Source organism: Labrus bergylta, chromosome 3 (assembly GCF_963930695.1).
Source record: "Labrus bergylta chromosome 3, fLabBer1.1, whole genome shotgun sequence".
NCBI lineage: Eukaryota > Metazoa > Chordata > Actinopteri > Labriformes > Labridae > Labrus > Labrus bergylta.
Window position 1 is genome coordinate 31,455,652 of NC_089197.1, and position 17,682 is coordinate 31,473,333.

Below are 17,682 nucleotides of genomic sequence, written 5' to 3' on the forward strand. Positions count from 1 at the left end.
GTCTAATGGTGGAGTTATGATTTTATTGATATTCTGAAATAAATTCAACTCCGCTCTCACATTGACACATTTACGTGTATTTAGATTTTGTGTTCATATACACTAATGGGTTTCAGCACAAAATGTAATGTAAGACAGGGTGGTTACCACTACCATGGTCTTCTCTTTAATACTGTGTAAAAGCAACACATGTCAGTTCCTCGTCTGCTTGATTCTGTCTCCAAAGGCCAAGTAATTCCCTTTAGGTCCCGTGTTAGACTGCCCATTTTTACAACACCAACATGTTTAAAGCCTGAAACAAAATAATGCTTTGGTCTCTTTAGCTTATTCCTTCACAGGTCAAAACTATACTTGGGTTTCTTTTTTGTAACTAATCTGTTTTGATTTATTTAAGGCTAAAGTTAGACATTATAAGGGGTCTGGATGATGTAATTCACAGGTGGGAGCTCCATTCAATCTGCAGAGTCCCTCTGCACCTTTAAGAAAAAGCTATAGACCCAGCTCGATGGTTTTTGTTTGATAACGACGACTTATAAGATGGTTTCTATACTGATTAGAGCTCTCAAGAACTGCCCTCAATGTTGTGCTTTGCCTCTGGTCACTTCCTGTCAGCACCTGTGTGTCCAATCGGACTCAAAGCTGATCGTTTGCTCTTACTGACATTGTTCCCTTTTTTCTAGATCCTTGTTTGTGTTGTACTTACTCTCTGTACGTCGCTTTGGATAAAAGCGTCTGCTAAGTGAATTGTAGAATTGTAGCGTTGTAGCTGTTTGCTAAGAGGCTAAAGCCCTAGCACTTGATTGATCGTAAGTTTGAGGGAGTCAGCATTTCCAATATGGCAACCTCCAATGTTGAGCTTCATAACGCTCTTCAGAAACCAATGGGTGGCATCACAGACCATGTTTAATACAGTCACTGGTTTGCATGCGTGTTTAAGGGGGAATCTACAGTACATTAAGGTTTGCTTATATATTAGAATAATCCAAGCTGTCTTCATTACTAGTTAGTGAAGTGTGAACCTAACCTAAGTCTTGGGTGGGATCACAGCCCTTATGTTCACTTATTGCTCAATTTCTACACAAGAAGCAAAACTGGTATGATTAATGCAAATCACAAGAAAGACATGCATCAACAAAACAGAGAATCACTGTTTGTTGTTTGCCTGTGAGAAGGGGCACTCTGTTGAGCTCTACTAGCTTGGGATAGCAAAAAAGTTAAATTATGTCCAGGATGGAGTTTATTCTTTTTCATGTACAACTTCAAAAGCACCCTACAGCAAATGACACTTAAACAATGTTCATTAAGACAATTATAATCTCAAATTGGAAAATGTTTTTATGTTATACGATGGATTTCAGGGGTCAAGTGTTTTATTGTGACTTGGAGTGAAGGGAAAACATCAGTAGGGATGTGTTTTGTTTTTGCCTTTAATAATGTCATTAGCATTATCTCAGAGAGGATCCCCAGACTGCTTCTGCAGATTTTAAAGTAATCCCATATAATCTGTTGTCGCGCTGGTATCCAAGCGATGAAAACTACTGGATTGAATTTGCTGTTTTTCTTACGTGCATGTATTCTTTGGAGGTTGATGTGTTTCTCCAGGTCCCGCCTCAGATTGACCTCAGCGCCGTACTTGCCCACAGTCCCATCATCCACCAGGAGGAAGTGAGAGTGCAGATTGTTGAGAACATTTAGTTTGCTGAGAGGGTTCAGCAGCGTCTGATACGGAGCGACGATCTGTAGGGTGGACATGGAGGTACAGAATAAAGGAAAAGGGTAGGGGGAGAGGGGGTTGCAAAGAACAATGACTTCAGCACCTTAATAAAACAATTTAAACTATATAAAAATCAGTGCATTCATGAGACCAACTCAACAGTATAAAGAGGTTATCTAATGTCAGGCTCTCAAAGAGTAAGAAATGTGTCTTACGTCTCTGCCAATGAGATCGTTCCTGTTTTCAATGACTCCCCACGGTGCGATCCCAATAGTGCAAATTTTCTTTGATGATCTTGAACAGTGCTTTTTGAGAGCGTCTCCCACATGCTTGGCCACACCTGTTGAAAGAATAGAATAAAGAGTAAAAAAAAATGCATTATTTTAACAGGGATAAAAGTTTAGAGAAACAAAAAAGCACTGATCAGAAACTTTGCACGTAAAGAGAAAGAGCCAACACCCTTTAGCTGCTGAGACCAATAGGCTCCATTTTGGGGCAAGTCTTCAACAAATACACTAGCCCTGGGATTGTTGTGAGCCACAATCTTTAGCTAATGGATCTTATGGTTTCAGCAGTAATTTGTGAGCAAGGAGACCCTCTCAAGTGGCCAGGGTGCCAGAGAGGCATTAAAAGTAATCACTGGTCTGGGTAATTGACCCTGTGAGTAATGATTTAAACACTATGATCAGACCACATCATCTTAACGCTGCGCTGTGGCTGCAGACACACCTTGGCCCAACGCACAGCAAAATGACGCGTTTGGGGCCCGGTATTACAACTTCTGCAACATCAGCGCATCACACTGATGCTAGTTGTGTGTTTGTGTAGCTTTGTGCACAATGTAAGTGTGTGCAAGTGTTCATTAGGGAATCTGTAAAGGAGCAGGGCTGGAGGGGAGAAAGAGTTATTGAGTTGCCATTACTTTTCAAAACCAGTCATACTTAATCTACTCACAGGAGGCACATTCACAAGTTAGATGGAATATTTCATTTATTCAAGTTGATAAAAAAAAGTCTAAGATTTATTTTTGAGCTTTTATGCCTTTATTTGAGAAGACAGATGATCTATTAGGAAACCAGGGAGCAAGAGAGAGTGGGGAATGACATGCAGGAAAGGAGCCAAGAAGTCAGACTTGCATGATGCTTCTAGCAGCACTTTATTAAGTTGGTTAAAGCAGGGCTAACACCAAAGCCTCAATCAAACATTGCCTTTCAAGATATTTGAAAGAGCCGTGCTGACAAACCTCACAGCACACAGACGTAGATATTAACATAGACTTAGAAATAGACAGAAGAAAAGAATAGATCACCAAAGGAGTGGCTCAATGTCAGAAAAGCTAATCCAGCTATTGGAGGGAGTATCAAACCAAAATCAGATATTATAAAAATGGAGAATCTGTATTTTAAACAAGCTACACTTCAAAAAACAATCCCTCTATTTCGGCCCTTTGAGTTTCTGTTCTTTCAGACTGATGATGATGAATGATTGAGCAGCCCAGAGGCTGAAGAATCTGCAGCCTGCTGAAACTGATTGAGTGAAAGCACTGCTTGCTGGTACAGCAATACTTTTGTCCTTACTGTTGGGGAAAAACAGCTGAAAACTACAAGAGCCTGAGGCTAAATAATCTCTACAATGTACCACACACCTGTGTTGACACCTCCAGTGAGGATCCAGGCCCCGGTAGTGACAGCAGCTTTGATGAGGCCCTTCCCGACCACCTGCTTGATGCGTGGGTGCAGCTCAAAGTTCTGAACTCCTCCATGGACAGAGATGAGGATCTTGGGCAGCTCCATTTGCCACTCCTTCAGCATCAGCTGCAGGATGCTCTCCGGCCGCGAGTCGTGGGACAAACGCGCATACTGCCCAAAGGTTTGACAGACACAAGAAAGTCAGGGTCATGTGGACAGGTTCTTTTTCTCTCCTCAATATCCAAAAGAGGAAACCAACACATTTGGTATTTTTGTTTAAAATATGACAATGATAACTATTATATCAAAATGTCTTTCAGTCAAATGGAAAACTGACTGACTTGTTTTAGCACTAGATTTTAACCATGTGCACAGATACAGGTAGAGGGTAGACTTTTTTAAAGATAATTTCTTTCTTTATTTTTATTATTTAATATTTTCATACTTGATTTTAAAGTTGCATACACAATAAAGTATTTTTTAAGGAAATCAAGAAATCTCTATCATGTAAGTGGATTGAATGTGAATGATAATTGATCTTCACTTGAAGTCCAACTTGGTATTCTGTAATCAAAAACATTTTTCCACAATCCATCTCAAGTTGTCACAAGCTCCCCCCCCCCCCCACTGAAGGAAGAGAAGAATTTGCCCTCCTACCTTGGCTCTGTAGGAGTGAGACCCTCCCTGGAAGTTGATGACACCATAGGCATCAGTGGGGCTCGCCTCTGTGTGTTTTTCCACTGACCACTCCTCCACCGTGGGCAGGGACAGGTTGGAGTTATCACCCAACTTCACGTCCGAGTACTTGGTGGCCAAGCTGGCTGTGAAGCCAACATGCTGCCGGACCAGCCGCCCACAGCAGCACCTTCAAGGTGATCAGAATCATTTTAAAGTACAATCATTAACTGGAACTTGTAAATGTAAATGATGCCCTTTTATGACAAATGTAATCAGAAGAAAGTGGATGAAAAAGGAAACGTTTAAAGGTACCACACCTCCTGAAGGAAAATGTCTTTTATACAGTCAACTAAAACTCAACAACGAGAGAACCCAAAACCAGACATCAATCTTTTAATCAAAAAAGGACCCCATGGTCTAAGATTAATGTTTAGCAACACTGATAAGATTTTATTTATCAAACCAAAGAAATCCATTACAAAGATAAAAGATTTTGTTATTGAAGTCAATGATTTATGGAAGAATTCTATTCAGTTCAACCCTCTGCTCATGTCAAGTACAATATGCAATACCATCAATGACTCTCTTTAATGATGCCACTACCTACTAACAGCAACATCCAATCTTAGCTTAGCAACCGTTACTCTGGGCGAGCTTCAGATTTCTCTACACGCTGTATAAGAGTGTTGAAGAAGCTGTAGTCCTAACATAATTAAAAACACAGGAGAAAGATGGGATCATGTGACTAAATATTGTGCTTTAAAAGCAAGCATAAAGCATTTCTCTTTATAACTAAAGCCTATGTTATTACAAACTGCATTAAACTCCCTCTTCACAAATGCTACTATATTGGAGCTTAGGCTAACATTAGCAGCGCTGGAGCTAACTTTGAAGACTCTTGGTTATGTTATATTCGAGCATGCAGAGTCAAACAAGTTATCCTGAAAGCGTGAACAAATGACAGAACAAATGTTTCCTTATAGAAGGAACATATCAATATGGTCTTTAAAACATCAGTCGGGGGAAAACTGTTCCCATCTATTTCTGCTATTCACAGTTTGTTTTTCAGCTGATAGAATCAATGCTAACTAGCTTAAAAGGCAAAGCCCAGTCTTCTCTAAATGTCTGAAATTCAAGAATTAAGAATTAGCAAGAGCCTCACATGAAACAGTTTTCTGTATTACTATTAAAAACATGATTAATGATGTATAAGAATGTAAAGCTTAGGCTTGGATTCAAATCAGTATTTTCAAATTAATGTCTTGAACGTCTCAATCCACCGCTTTATCCTTCAACTAACTTTTATCTATATCCTGTTAAAAAACAACATAAACCTTATCAAAACAACGGACCTGTATGACAGGGTGTGAGACCTTCAAGGCTGTAAGGTGAGCTGTGCTTCAGGTATGCGGTTTCGATTTGTTATTATTTAAATTAATCAACAACCCCTGCTTTTTGTTTTCACACCTGCTTTAATCACCTTAAAGGCGAGAGCGAGCATCCTGACACACAAAGACTGGAAGTTAATTATTTCCTGAGGAGGGTCCCTGGATACCCACAGGCTTTTTTTTCCCTGGTGAAAAGTAACCGGTCGGGTTACAAAGAACTAGTGAAACAAACAAATAATAAATACTTACCGGACTAGCTGTTGGCAGATTTGGCATCCTGGAAGGCATCTGGAAAGAATTTCACAACATTTAAGTATCACAAATGTAAATGTATAAAACACACACTGCTTAAATGTAGGGCATACTTTCAAAGTATTATATAATGGTTGGAGTGTGAAGCTCTATGTGGAAACAGTTGTTGAGGACATAAAGGAAGGTTATCTGTCAGCTGGGCACGCCGCCCGAATAGATTGGCCTTTAACCAAGTTGTGAAACCTGCCAAGGGGGGCTCTCACTCTGATCGCAGTCACATGCAGACCTATGGTCCAGTGTGAAGTGAGACCATGTTCAATAACACCTCAGAATCCTCCTCAGGGTAGCAGCACATACTTTAGTTAGTGCAGAAAAGCCAGTGGCAAATAATTAATGTGAAAGAAAGCTGAAGGAGAAAAGGGTTATCCATTATCACTGAATGTGTGAGAGGAAAGGAAGGAATGCCACAACTTGAACAGAAATGGCTTACACACAAAGGATGTGGTTAAACAATAAATACATGCAAGTGTGAGAAACTTATTCATATTAAATAACAGAATAGACAGAAAGGGTGTTTTTTTAAACAACTTGATGTTAGAGCAGCTGCTGTACCTTTGACTGAGATATTTCATGCCTGTCTCTCATGCACAAATTGTATACAGTGACCCACACGCTCAGCCAATGAGAGGCCTTTCTAACTATTTCAACACTGCTTTGTAAGATTCCAGTAAGTCTGGAGAAAATCCTGCTGCACTTGATAAAAGAGCGCATGCAACAGTTCCTCACCAAATATAAAAGTTATCGTTTAAAACTAACAAAACAACATAAGTGAGTATGAAACATGTAGTTTACATTCTTCAGAATTAAATAACAGAAATGTTTAAAGGGAAGCCAAATAATGAATATGATTTTGGGTGAATTGATTAGAAGTAACACTCGTAGAATACATGACACAGGTTCACCTTCACTGGTCTTCCCTCACACTAAACGCTGTAATTACAGTCACAGACATAAACATCAAAATTATGTAGAAACAGACTCATTTTCTCTTCGGAGAGTAGTGGTTAGGGTTTGAACTGTCTTTAAAAGCACACTGTACAATTACAATGTTTCCATGGCTATGGCCACAAAGCACTCTGCAGTGAGTCGGAGCACATACCTGTGGGGGTCCTTTGACACTGGAAGTATGTACACACATTCCCTCTTGGTGAAAGTGCTTTCTATCCAGGGTTTCTGGGACTGTGAACAAAAAGAAACAGTTGCATGTTGAGAGACATTAATTGAATCTGATGTTCCTGCTGCTTCGTTATGTTTGCATTTAATGAATTCAAGCTGCTGAGCTAATTGTCCCCTGTGGATGCTTGAAATAACAATGCTGCTCTGTGTAGTAATTAAGTTTTCACGCAAACAGCGCTGACATTTAATCCATTGTTGTTAAACAAAGACAAGGGAAAAAACGTTTTTAAAAGAGGAGCTGAATCAAAATGGGTTTTTAAATCATTTAAAAACATTTCTCTGCAAAATGTTAAAGTCAAACATCCACAGAGGGCAAGAAGAGACGTGTAACCCCCTTCATCTAAGACTGACTCTATGAAAATATGCAGGATTAATGAGATTAAGAAATAAAAACATAACTCCTATATCTATGACTACTAGTGCTACTACAGTTCAGGCGGCACCAAAGCTGCAGGTGTCTGCCAATGCAATAACATGGTACAAATAATCACTTTTCTTTTAGAGAAAGGGTTTATCACAAAGGAATTTTCAATTTATGCCTCATGCTTCCCCCCCAGTACAGCTGAGAGGGACCGCGTAGAGATTAGACATTTTAATCCTTCCCAGCACTGAGAGGGAAACCTGCAAACACAGTCACCTGCTTCAGACCAAAGCGTTTCAACTATTCCTCAAACTCAAACAATAGTGTTACAACAGCAGCAGCAGCATACAGTAACACAGGACATGTAGTATCACAGACTTTAGCAGCAGCTTCTGGCTGACGCTAAAAAGTTAAAGTTTAGATTTTGTTAACACGCAATATAATTAAAGCCATTTTGCATAAAGGAAAAGTTTTTAGTAAGCAATTATTTGTATCGATCCCTACAAGGACACAGAGCCAGCTTTCATAGTGCCTCAGTGTTAAATGCTGCCTAAAGCAAATGGTGGTTTACAGAAAAAATTAACAAACAGGTCATCCTGCGAAGCCACAGAGCGAATACCTGGACGTTCTCCTCTTCATCTCTGTGTTTAAGGGCTTTGTACAGGAACATACCAGGACTCCTTCATGCATCTCCTGGACAAACCACAGTCACCACAGCCTCCTTTGAGCACTGGATTATCTGCAACAAACCAACTGATGCCTGCCTCAGTACCTCGGAAAAAAAAAGAAGATCCAAACACAATTCCTACACAGGTCTCAAAGTGTACGGTAACCACACAGATCCTGCCCGAGTTAAAAGCTGAGCCATCAGTGAGAAGTTGCAGCCTCCAAAACTCCATCCACTGTTAATCTGTAAGAAGGCACTCAGGGGGCAGATGAATGTGTCTGAGACAAACTAGATATTATACTTAACACTGGGGAGAAAGAGACAAGGGAGACGGGGGGGTGTGGGAGAGGATTAGTTCATGGGCAGAGGCTTCAATGATATAAACCTAGTTGTCTGCTGAAGACACACCACCAACTGTGATTCATGCAGCACACACATACAGTAAAACCTCTCTTAACAACTGATGGCGTGCTCTAACAATTCAAGAGCCATCCTGACCATTAGAAAAATGACTTAAATCCAGATTAGTAGAGGGCTGCAAATTAACATAACCGTGAAATAACAAAACTCACAACATGGCTTCACGTATCAACATAAAAACAGGGATTTGAATGTTCACGTTTAGGTCTGAATTCTGCATCTGGTGTGTGTATGTGTGTCTATACATGACATAAGCAACCCTTATTATACTCTGAAAATAGTAGCATCATCATTATGGGTTTGGACATGACATGAATGTCTCAAGTCTCAGATAGGTAGCTTAAATAAGGCCAACTAAACTTTGGGGTTTCATATGCAGACCTTTAGTAGTATTGTCTATCATTGACGTACATTTTTCTCTCATATAACTAACATACATGTTGCTTATTGTTGTAATACTTGTAATTTTCTATCATTATCTGCTATGCACATTGTGTTTTATATACCTGGAGGTTTTACATGCATCTTGAACTGGCTGATAATTTTTTTTGGGACGTGTGAATTTTTTATCTTGAAAGAGAAACATCAGTTCTTAACTCTTTCAATACAATTTGTAAGTTTATGCCGAGCCTTCACCTGAACCCTTGATTTACCACAAACCATTTATAATCCTTCAATTTAGTTATCATTTGAAAAACGACTTCTTTGGGTTTGAAAACATATAGACAAATACACCTGGTAAAATGATGCACTGATCAATAAAACGCTCTGTGTATATGTCCTTAAAGAAGTGATTCACGTCACCCTCTTGAAAAGAGAATTTATCAACATTTGGGGGGAAAAATATGATTGATTGATGCATTTAACACAAAGACAGAACCAGAAGACCTCAGCTACGTTAACTGCCTCTGATTCCAATATTTGTGCTATGCTAAGCTAATTCCCATTTAGCAGAACTTTGAGAGTGTCATAGATATTTTAATCTGAATGATTAAATAGATAACCAAATATTTCAAAGATGTATTTTAAATTGGCAGGTGAGGTTAGAAAGGACAAGTTTCTGACAGTTCACAAAATGGAAGCGCTGACATCGACGAGATTGTCGATGCTTACTTCCCCCAGCTACATCAGGGACGTAAGGGACATTTCATTTACATGTTGTAAACTGTAGCCTAGGTAACATTTGTGAGCTGCGTTTTTGATGTGATGTAATTGAATACTGAGGGTCTTTGAGTCCTCAGTGCCCCCAGCTCATTGAATTGATGACGTCATCAGTGTCTGTAATCAAAGTCACTACATTATCATTCAGAACTTGCAGAAGCAGTGACAGATGTGGTTCCTCGTCCTGACCCAACTCAATCAAACAAAGTGTTAATAAAGCTGGACTGAACCCTGCTAACCTGTTACCATGGTACCTGAGAATGTCAGGCAACAAAAGGAGTTGAGCACTTTAGAGACCACACACACACACACACACACACACACACACACACACACACACACACACACACACACACACACACACACACACACACACACACACACACACACACACACACACACACACACACACACACACACACACACACACACACACACACACACACACACACACACACTTCCTCGCTCCCTCCCTCTTCCTTGCTGGCTTCTTTCTCTAAGCTCCAGGTTTTATGATTACTCTGTTCCTGTAGGAAATCTAAACCAACACCTTTCCATTTCTCCTGGGTTCGGTCATTTAGGATGTTATGTGCTTTGTTAAGAGGCAAGTGTGTGTGTGTTCACACTCAACTGCACAAACAAAAGTAGAAAGACACAAATTCGAGCATGTGTTCATATTGGCATCTCCTTCAAGCACACAAAATCCAAACACCCTGAACTCAGAAACCTTGCCAGCTGAGCTCTTCCTTCCCCCCTCGTACTGTTTGCAACAATGAAACGAGCCTGGCTGGTCGACCTGTCAGTCCCCTGGCCCTGCCTGACGTAACACAGGGTTGAGATAACATCTGGCTTAGCGATTCTATTAGCCCTTAGAAAGAGAGGAGGACATGGGGTCAGCGCTGTAGTGTGAGCAGTAGCCAAAGAGAAGAGCCGTTCTCAGGGCACCAACAGAAGCGGTTCAATTTTTGTCCTCAAATTACCTTGAAAATGTGTTATCAAAGTGTAGTGGCTCAGATATGGTTCGCACTCATCGTAATGGAAGATTGGCATGAGGTTTGGGTTTCAGGAGAAAAATCAGTCTTGGATCACCAACATTAAATGATATGCAAGTTGAATATTTCATAAAGATTGTAGTTTAAGGTTTTATAACAAGAATCACAATTGAACCACTGGTTCACTGCTATAGCTATAAGCATAAACACAAAAGTAGGGCATCCTCCACGGTACAGTGAGCTAAGGCTCCTGTCATGAAATTTCTCAAAGCTATAACCTTAATTCCTCTCCACTGTTTCTCTTTGCATTAGCTCACATCACAGGGGAGCTGCAGTGTAGTGCACGATCCCAAGAGGTACTGAAAGTCCAGTTATAGACACAGGCAACGTCTTACATTTTTGAGCTATGTTCGATTACAACTAAAAAGATTAGGAGGGATCTATAAATAGATTAACAGATTATTCATTAGAAATCCATTTCATAGAAGTAAATGCCAAACAATCAAATGTCGACCTCTACTAGTTGCTTAGTTTTTATGAACCTTTTCTGGTTTTTGACTAAAGAGTGAAGGATAATAGCCTGGGATTTATGGATATAATGATGGGAATGCATTATTTTCTGACAATGATCCATGAATCCACTGATGTTTGGTTATTTGCAGCCCTTAAATCAATGACACAAAAACAAAGTACACGCCTGTGTTGACATGCATGTCAGAATCAGAGCTTTTGTCAAGTCTACAGGGGGCGAACAGGAAGTCATTTGAAATCCATCAAAGTCATGTCTTTTTAATGCAAGGGCAGGTCTCATGCCACATTTATCAAAACAAACTGGAAGTCATGACTCAAGTCTAGCACGTCTCTGTGCAAAGAAATCTTCATTTATAACCTGGCAGGTTTTCCAGCACCAGCAAATTTGATATTTTCATTATAGAGCCACCATAACTGGCCTGTTCTGGGGGGTGTGCACTGATGAAAACTTGACTAGACAAAAAAGGCCAAGCTATACACTCGTTCAATGAAGACAATGAATTAGTGCACACATGACACCCACACAAAGGTCAGAAGAGCTCAGAACTAAATGTTTTTCAAGTGGGTGAATCAGGGCTGCTCGATTGTGGCATAAAAACATCAGCACGATTCATTTGAAACTGAGATGACGATTAGTAAACACGATTGCTCATTGATTTAAAACATCTGCATGACATGCATTCATCAAACCTAAAGACTAGAAACATTTTAACATTCTGGACACTTTGAAAAACAAGCTATAAAAGAAAATAAATTGTAACAACGAACACTAGTTTGAACCATGAAGCACACTTTATAAAACCTGTGGACAAAACAAGCGCAACACAGCATGCGGCACAATACATTTTTCATCTAGATTATCTCGTTTTCATTATCTTCAAAAGACAAAATGGTAATTGGAATTAAAACTTGATTAATTGCCCATCCCTAGGATGAAGTTGCCTCAACTTGAAGACTCACTTTTACAAAAATAATTCAATCCAATTAATAAAGCATTTTCATCTAATAAGTAAACGTTACAGTGTTTCTTTTAAGGTTTGTTCGTGACATAATCTGAGGCATTGTAAACACATAATCCTTATCAATTTATACTCCTTGCCACATTTTACAGTAGTTTATTGAGGCCTATAAAAGAAAGATAAATGGAGCGAACAGATTCATTAGAGTCTTCAGATAAAGCTGCACATTACAGGGAAGGCAGTTCATGCAGTCATGAGACCAAAGTATGACGGCTCTCCAGCTCTCACACTTGTAGCCCCGGAGAAACTCTGAGAGGCTGCACAGCATGGCCTGATATCTTGCTGGCATGCCAGAACGACTCCTACCTCCAAGCAGCTCTTTAACCTAGTAATGTACAGCATGTGATGCCTATTCTTCTCAACATCTGGTGCTCTAGGTTATGCGAGCCTAAGAAAACCCAGGTCAAACCAGGTGCAGGAGGAGGAGATAGCCAGGTGCCAAGTGACTACGCCAAACCAGTCATCTTAAATAACAAAGCAAACCACTTCTTTCAAAAAGTTCAACAAGCAAATCTCTCATTTCCATTGAATACAGCAACACACACATGACACATAAGATAAAGCACAACACGCACAAGTCAGATGAATGCATGACCAGGAGCTACAGCTCTGCAGACTAAGGGGAAGAAGTGGGGGGTCAGCTGGATAGGAACTACAGGGTAGCGCTCCATTCATAAAAAAATCAACAAACTGAGACTGTGACCAATTTTTGTGAAAGCCCTTGCAGGGTCACTGGAAAAACTTCATCTGTCATGGTCAAAAGGGCAAGTGTGTGGCGCAAATGGATTACAAGCGTGAGATAAGAGAGATTCGTGAGGCATGTGAGTTACTCTGTAGGGTGAAATACACCAACAGTTACACAAACACACACACACACAAACACACACAATACATAAACACTGACTCTGCTCTTCAACATAAAGTGATGCGAGACCCTTTTCTACCCACTCACAAAGCACTAAAGCCTGAGCTGCTGACTAGTTCACCCATCTGATGTTACACTATGATTGTTCTTTGCAAATAATAAAACTTCATCCCTGATTAGTTACACAGCTCAAATAACAGCGAGTGCTCTGCATTAGTTTATCAGACGGTTATCATGCTATAAGAGCAGCAGCACAAGAGTGTCTCTCATCATCCAGGGGGGTAAGCAGGGGCATGTGATCAGCTCCGACTAGCATTGTGGCAAATAAAGCAGCAGATACTCTGGGGTCTCATCGGATACAAGAACAAGTGTATCAATACTGTAATATAAGACTGAGGGGTAATGACACTTTCCTCATCTTACAGGCCAAGAATGATCTCATACTGTATTTCGGACTGTTCAGTTGGAATGAAATGGACAAAATGTGTTATTAGGTTTTAGGCCATGCATCATCATTATAAGTTAGTTATTTTAACCTCTTATCACTGTGTGTGTTTGTCTATTGGTAGCAGCAATAATGAAAATAATCGCACATACAAGCATCTTAAAAATGACTACATGACCTATCCTGTCTCTCACTTCAATAAAACAATGATTTACAATGGTGTGGTGGGTAATGTCTTAAATGTATGAGCAGTAGCTGATCTACAGAGACTATCACTGAAGCATAAACCTATATTTTTTAGGCCCTCATTGAAACCACCACCAAAGCCATATATTCCTATTTGGTTCATTTATTCACATCTGTTTTATTTATAGAAAAATACACTACTACACATAGAAACTCCTAGTCCAAACTATTAACTAGGTATAAAGTGATAGGGAGTCTATGTTAGCCAGGCTCTCCCACACAGTGTACTAACAAGACTGTGTGGTCAAACATGACGCACAGCTTTTGGCTACAAGTCCTCTTTTCTCTTCATTCACCCTGAGCTCCTCCGTTTGCTAGACCAAAGAGGACTAGACAGGAAATTCATGAGAAAAACAAACAGGTCGTGCTTGTCACGGAGAGGAAGACGAGAAATTACAACATACAGTGTTCTAGGTTTACAGCTGCCAACACAAACACTCGAAGGAATCTTGGTGTTCATGTGTTACTTTTAATGACAGCTGTCCTTTTCTATCAGAAAGGTATCCTAAATGACTTCTTTCCCTGACTTTCCGACTCTATCCACTATCATATCTCTACAATAAAGGCACAAAAAGCCCAAAAATATAATGGTAGGGGAAACACTGACATACACGTATGTTGTCTTTAACAGTGTCTGCATAAGGCCTTACACATTTAACCCTCGTCAAAAAGCAAACAGGCTGGATGAGTGTGCGTACATGGGTCAAACAAAAGGGCCGAGATGATAAAGGCACTATTTAAACATGGCTTAAGTTTGTAGAATAAAGATTATTCAATTTAAGCGGACTTGGCAGCCGCTCAAGGTGGCATTGACGCGTTACTGGCAACGACAGTGTGCCATGTCCAACATCTGAGACAGCTGACAGAAATGTGTCTCAAACATAGACTGTAAATATTACTGGATGAACCCTGAGTGACGTCACCCGTCTGTTACGGAGGCATCAAATGAGTCTAATCGACGGGCGCATCCATATTGGAATTGCTGTCTCAGTGGGGTCTCAACCTAACTTCGGCTCAACCTAGCAACAGCGTTAAGGCGAGACCGGGCGGGACTTAACTCCGCCCATTCAGCTCGACGTTCAATTTCACATCAAAGCTAACAGCAAGGCTGCTAGCATCCCCTACTGCTTTCCTGCTCGTCCTGAGTTATCTCTATAAACAGTAAATTAACATTTAACTTTTCTACAACACAGTTAAAACAAATTATCTTCAACCCAAATATTTAATTAAAGTCTTAAAACTACACTTTTTTAAATATAAATTTATGGTTATTAGTTATTTGTCAGAGCAGTTAGACTTTGTCAGTGTTAGCAGAGAAATACATTAACAAAGTTTTATCATAAAATGTAAGAAACAGTTTGAGGCTAATCTTTACATTTAAATTCTCACATTGTGTTACAAATCATTACTTGGGTGTAAGAACATGTTAAAGGATAAGAAGTTTGTTTTAAAACGATAAAAGATGAGAGCTTTGGCGTCTTTTTTCATTTCGTTGTTGTTGATGAAACTACTGTTAGACCATAAACTGTAGATAAATATGAGACATCCAGAAGAAATCAATATTACAAAGCATACAGTTCATGTTACTGTTCTGAGAAAAAGAGGAATGTCTGTGTTTTATATTTACTGATGTCAACAGCGATGAGGTGAACATGACAATTGAAAAATAATGATTTAGTATTTATTATAAGACATTTGTTTTCTATTGAACCCTGTGAAGTCATGGAGTCTGTGGACAGTGTCAGCTTCACACCAAAAAAAGTATTAGAAAATATTGTATTTAAGACTGGCATCTATTATGATGAGTTGCAGCTACCTTGTTCAATATTATTCCTGCAGATGTGGCTAATAACAAAAAAACAGCCTGAGCTGTCACATGTAGTTAACTGTACATTTTGTCTTGTCTGAGGCATTAATTGAACACCTTTGTATTTCTCCTATAGACACAGTGTGGATTATTGGTGACTGGTCCATCGAGGTGCCCAGAGAGCTGCAGAGACAGAGGAAGAAACCTGAGCTTCAACAACATCTGTATTTGTTGGTTCTTCTGGGGTGGACTTATTGTGAATAACTCTTATCCTTCATCAAATCAAAACTGATGAGTCATCAGAACATTCACCCCAGTACAGTGTGTGTCGATAGAGACATGAGCTATCAGACCTATTTGGTTTTTTGTACCAGGTACATCTCTGCTGTAAAAGCAGACTTTTTTGAATGTAGTTTTTCAAATTAAATAAATATTTCTATATAAATGCACTCCTTTGTCTCTACTTATGAGTATACATTTTATATTTGAAATGACAAGACTCAAATGTGCATTAATGCTCAACTCAATAGCTAAGGGAAGGAAGTCTACTTTTATACAAACTTTGTCTTCTATTTACTTTTACTTTTTTTTTTACCAAATACTAATGTAGTTCATTTCTGAAAGTGGGATGGAACAGAGTCATTGAACATTTTTCCCTTAAACACAGCTCCATTCTTAAATCAAGATACATGGAGAGTAAATAAGATCAATAACTTGTGAATAAAAACACAGTTAAAAATGATTTAGAAATGTAGTCTTCACAGATCAATATCACATAATATCAACTTCTCCCATCTAAACTGGACAAAGGGTTTTAAAATGGGAAGAAAATAGTTTGATTGCAAGTTGTTTGGAGGAGATCTAGTTTTATTTGAACAGCATGAATACAGTCTTCCAAGGTGCAAACCCTCCTCTTCCTCCTGAAGCCTGTGGAGCTCCTTCATGTACTGCTGTCTTATCTGCTGGCCATCTTCTCTCACCAGAACTTCGACTGTTGAAAAGTCATTCAGAAGAAGCTCGAGCATGTGACATGGCTCCAGGAGAACATGGACTTTTAGTGAGGGGTCTTCAGGATGGCAAAGAAAGAGAGAAAATATCAGTTATTCATTAAATCATTTTTTTGTTCTCATAATTTTCTGTATTCATCTGTGTGTAAGAGCACATTTATAAATTCAACAGTTGTTGACTGTTGACAGACAACAAAGGTCCAGTATTCAGGTAATCAACATCTATTCAAAGTTAAGAAGATAAACATTATTGTAATCATGCTGTTTTCAGCTCTCTCACTCACACAATGATATTCCACATCAAATTATCTCAGATTTTGTGTGAGGAAAGATGAAGCAGTTTATTGAGGATAGTACTTTATCTTTACATGAAACAAATATAACCTGAATTATTTAAATCAGTAACAGGTCCCAACTCTCTGTGCTTTAGTACAGAACATACAGTAGCTCATCTGTTATTAACATGAGCTTGATACATGGCTGTATCCTTAAAACTATTTCTTGTACTTATTGCTTTATATCTTATTTTCATTCCATATGTTATTTATGTTTTATATTTCTCCTGCTATATTCTTTGTAAGACCATCTGTAACGATTAAGAACTATATCAATAACCATATTAAATTTCCCTGAACTCATACAAAAGAGACAAAAAAATTGAATTTGGTAAGCGAAACAACAAAGTTTGTTTTTTAATGTCGACATTTAGGTGGAGTATAACATTCATCATAACGTCAGATAACCATATTTACAGTCTGTGGTTAACCACCGAGATGAACCTTTAGCTTCTAACATCACACAAACTCTGTCTTACAACATCTTGCCAACTAAAATTTCTAACACTTCACATTACATTTTCCCCCAATTTAATAGTCCTGGCTAGCTATGTTGCCATTAGCTTCTTTGGCATGAATGGGAGTCTTGATCGGCTAAACCATTGACCGTAAATAATGTAAATAATGAGCTACACTGAGTACAGTTAGCCGACTGGTTTACAAGCTAACGCTAAACAAGCTAGGTCCGTAAATATAAACACACAAGTATACAGTAAATATAACACTACTATATCACTTACCGAAAACAACTGAAGAATCAACTTCTTGGATGGTCTGTTAACCGCACAGCAAGCCATGTATGTTGTCAGATATGTGTTACACAAACTCTCCAAACGAAGTAAACAAGAGGAGAAATTAGGGCTGGGTGAC

The 17,682-nt window shown here is 39.2% G+C and overlaps 1 protein-coding gene across 1 annotated transcript in view; it reads right to left on the bottom strand.

Moving 5' to 3' along the window:
• The window catches only part of trpm7 (transient receptor potential cation channel, subfamily M, member 7), a 361,224-nt gene that overhangs the window by 342,076 nt on the left and 1,466 nt on the right, over window positions 1-17,682 (bottom strand). The window contains 6 exon segments of the mRNA XM_065953144.1: window positions 1,566-1,737; window positions 1,930-2,054; window positions 3,360-3,573; window positions 4,060-4,267; window positions 5,718-5,756; window positions 6,880-6,959. Coding sequence (XP_065809216.1) covers window positions 1,566-1,737; window positions 1,930-2,054; window positions 3,360-3,573; window positions 4,060-4,267; window positions 5,718-5,756; window positions 6,880-6,959 — 838 coding nt within the window.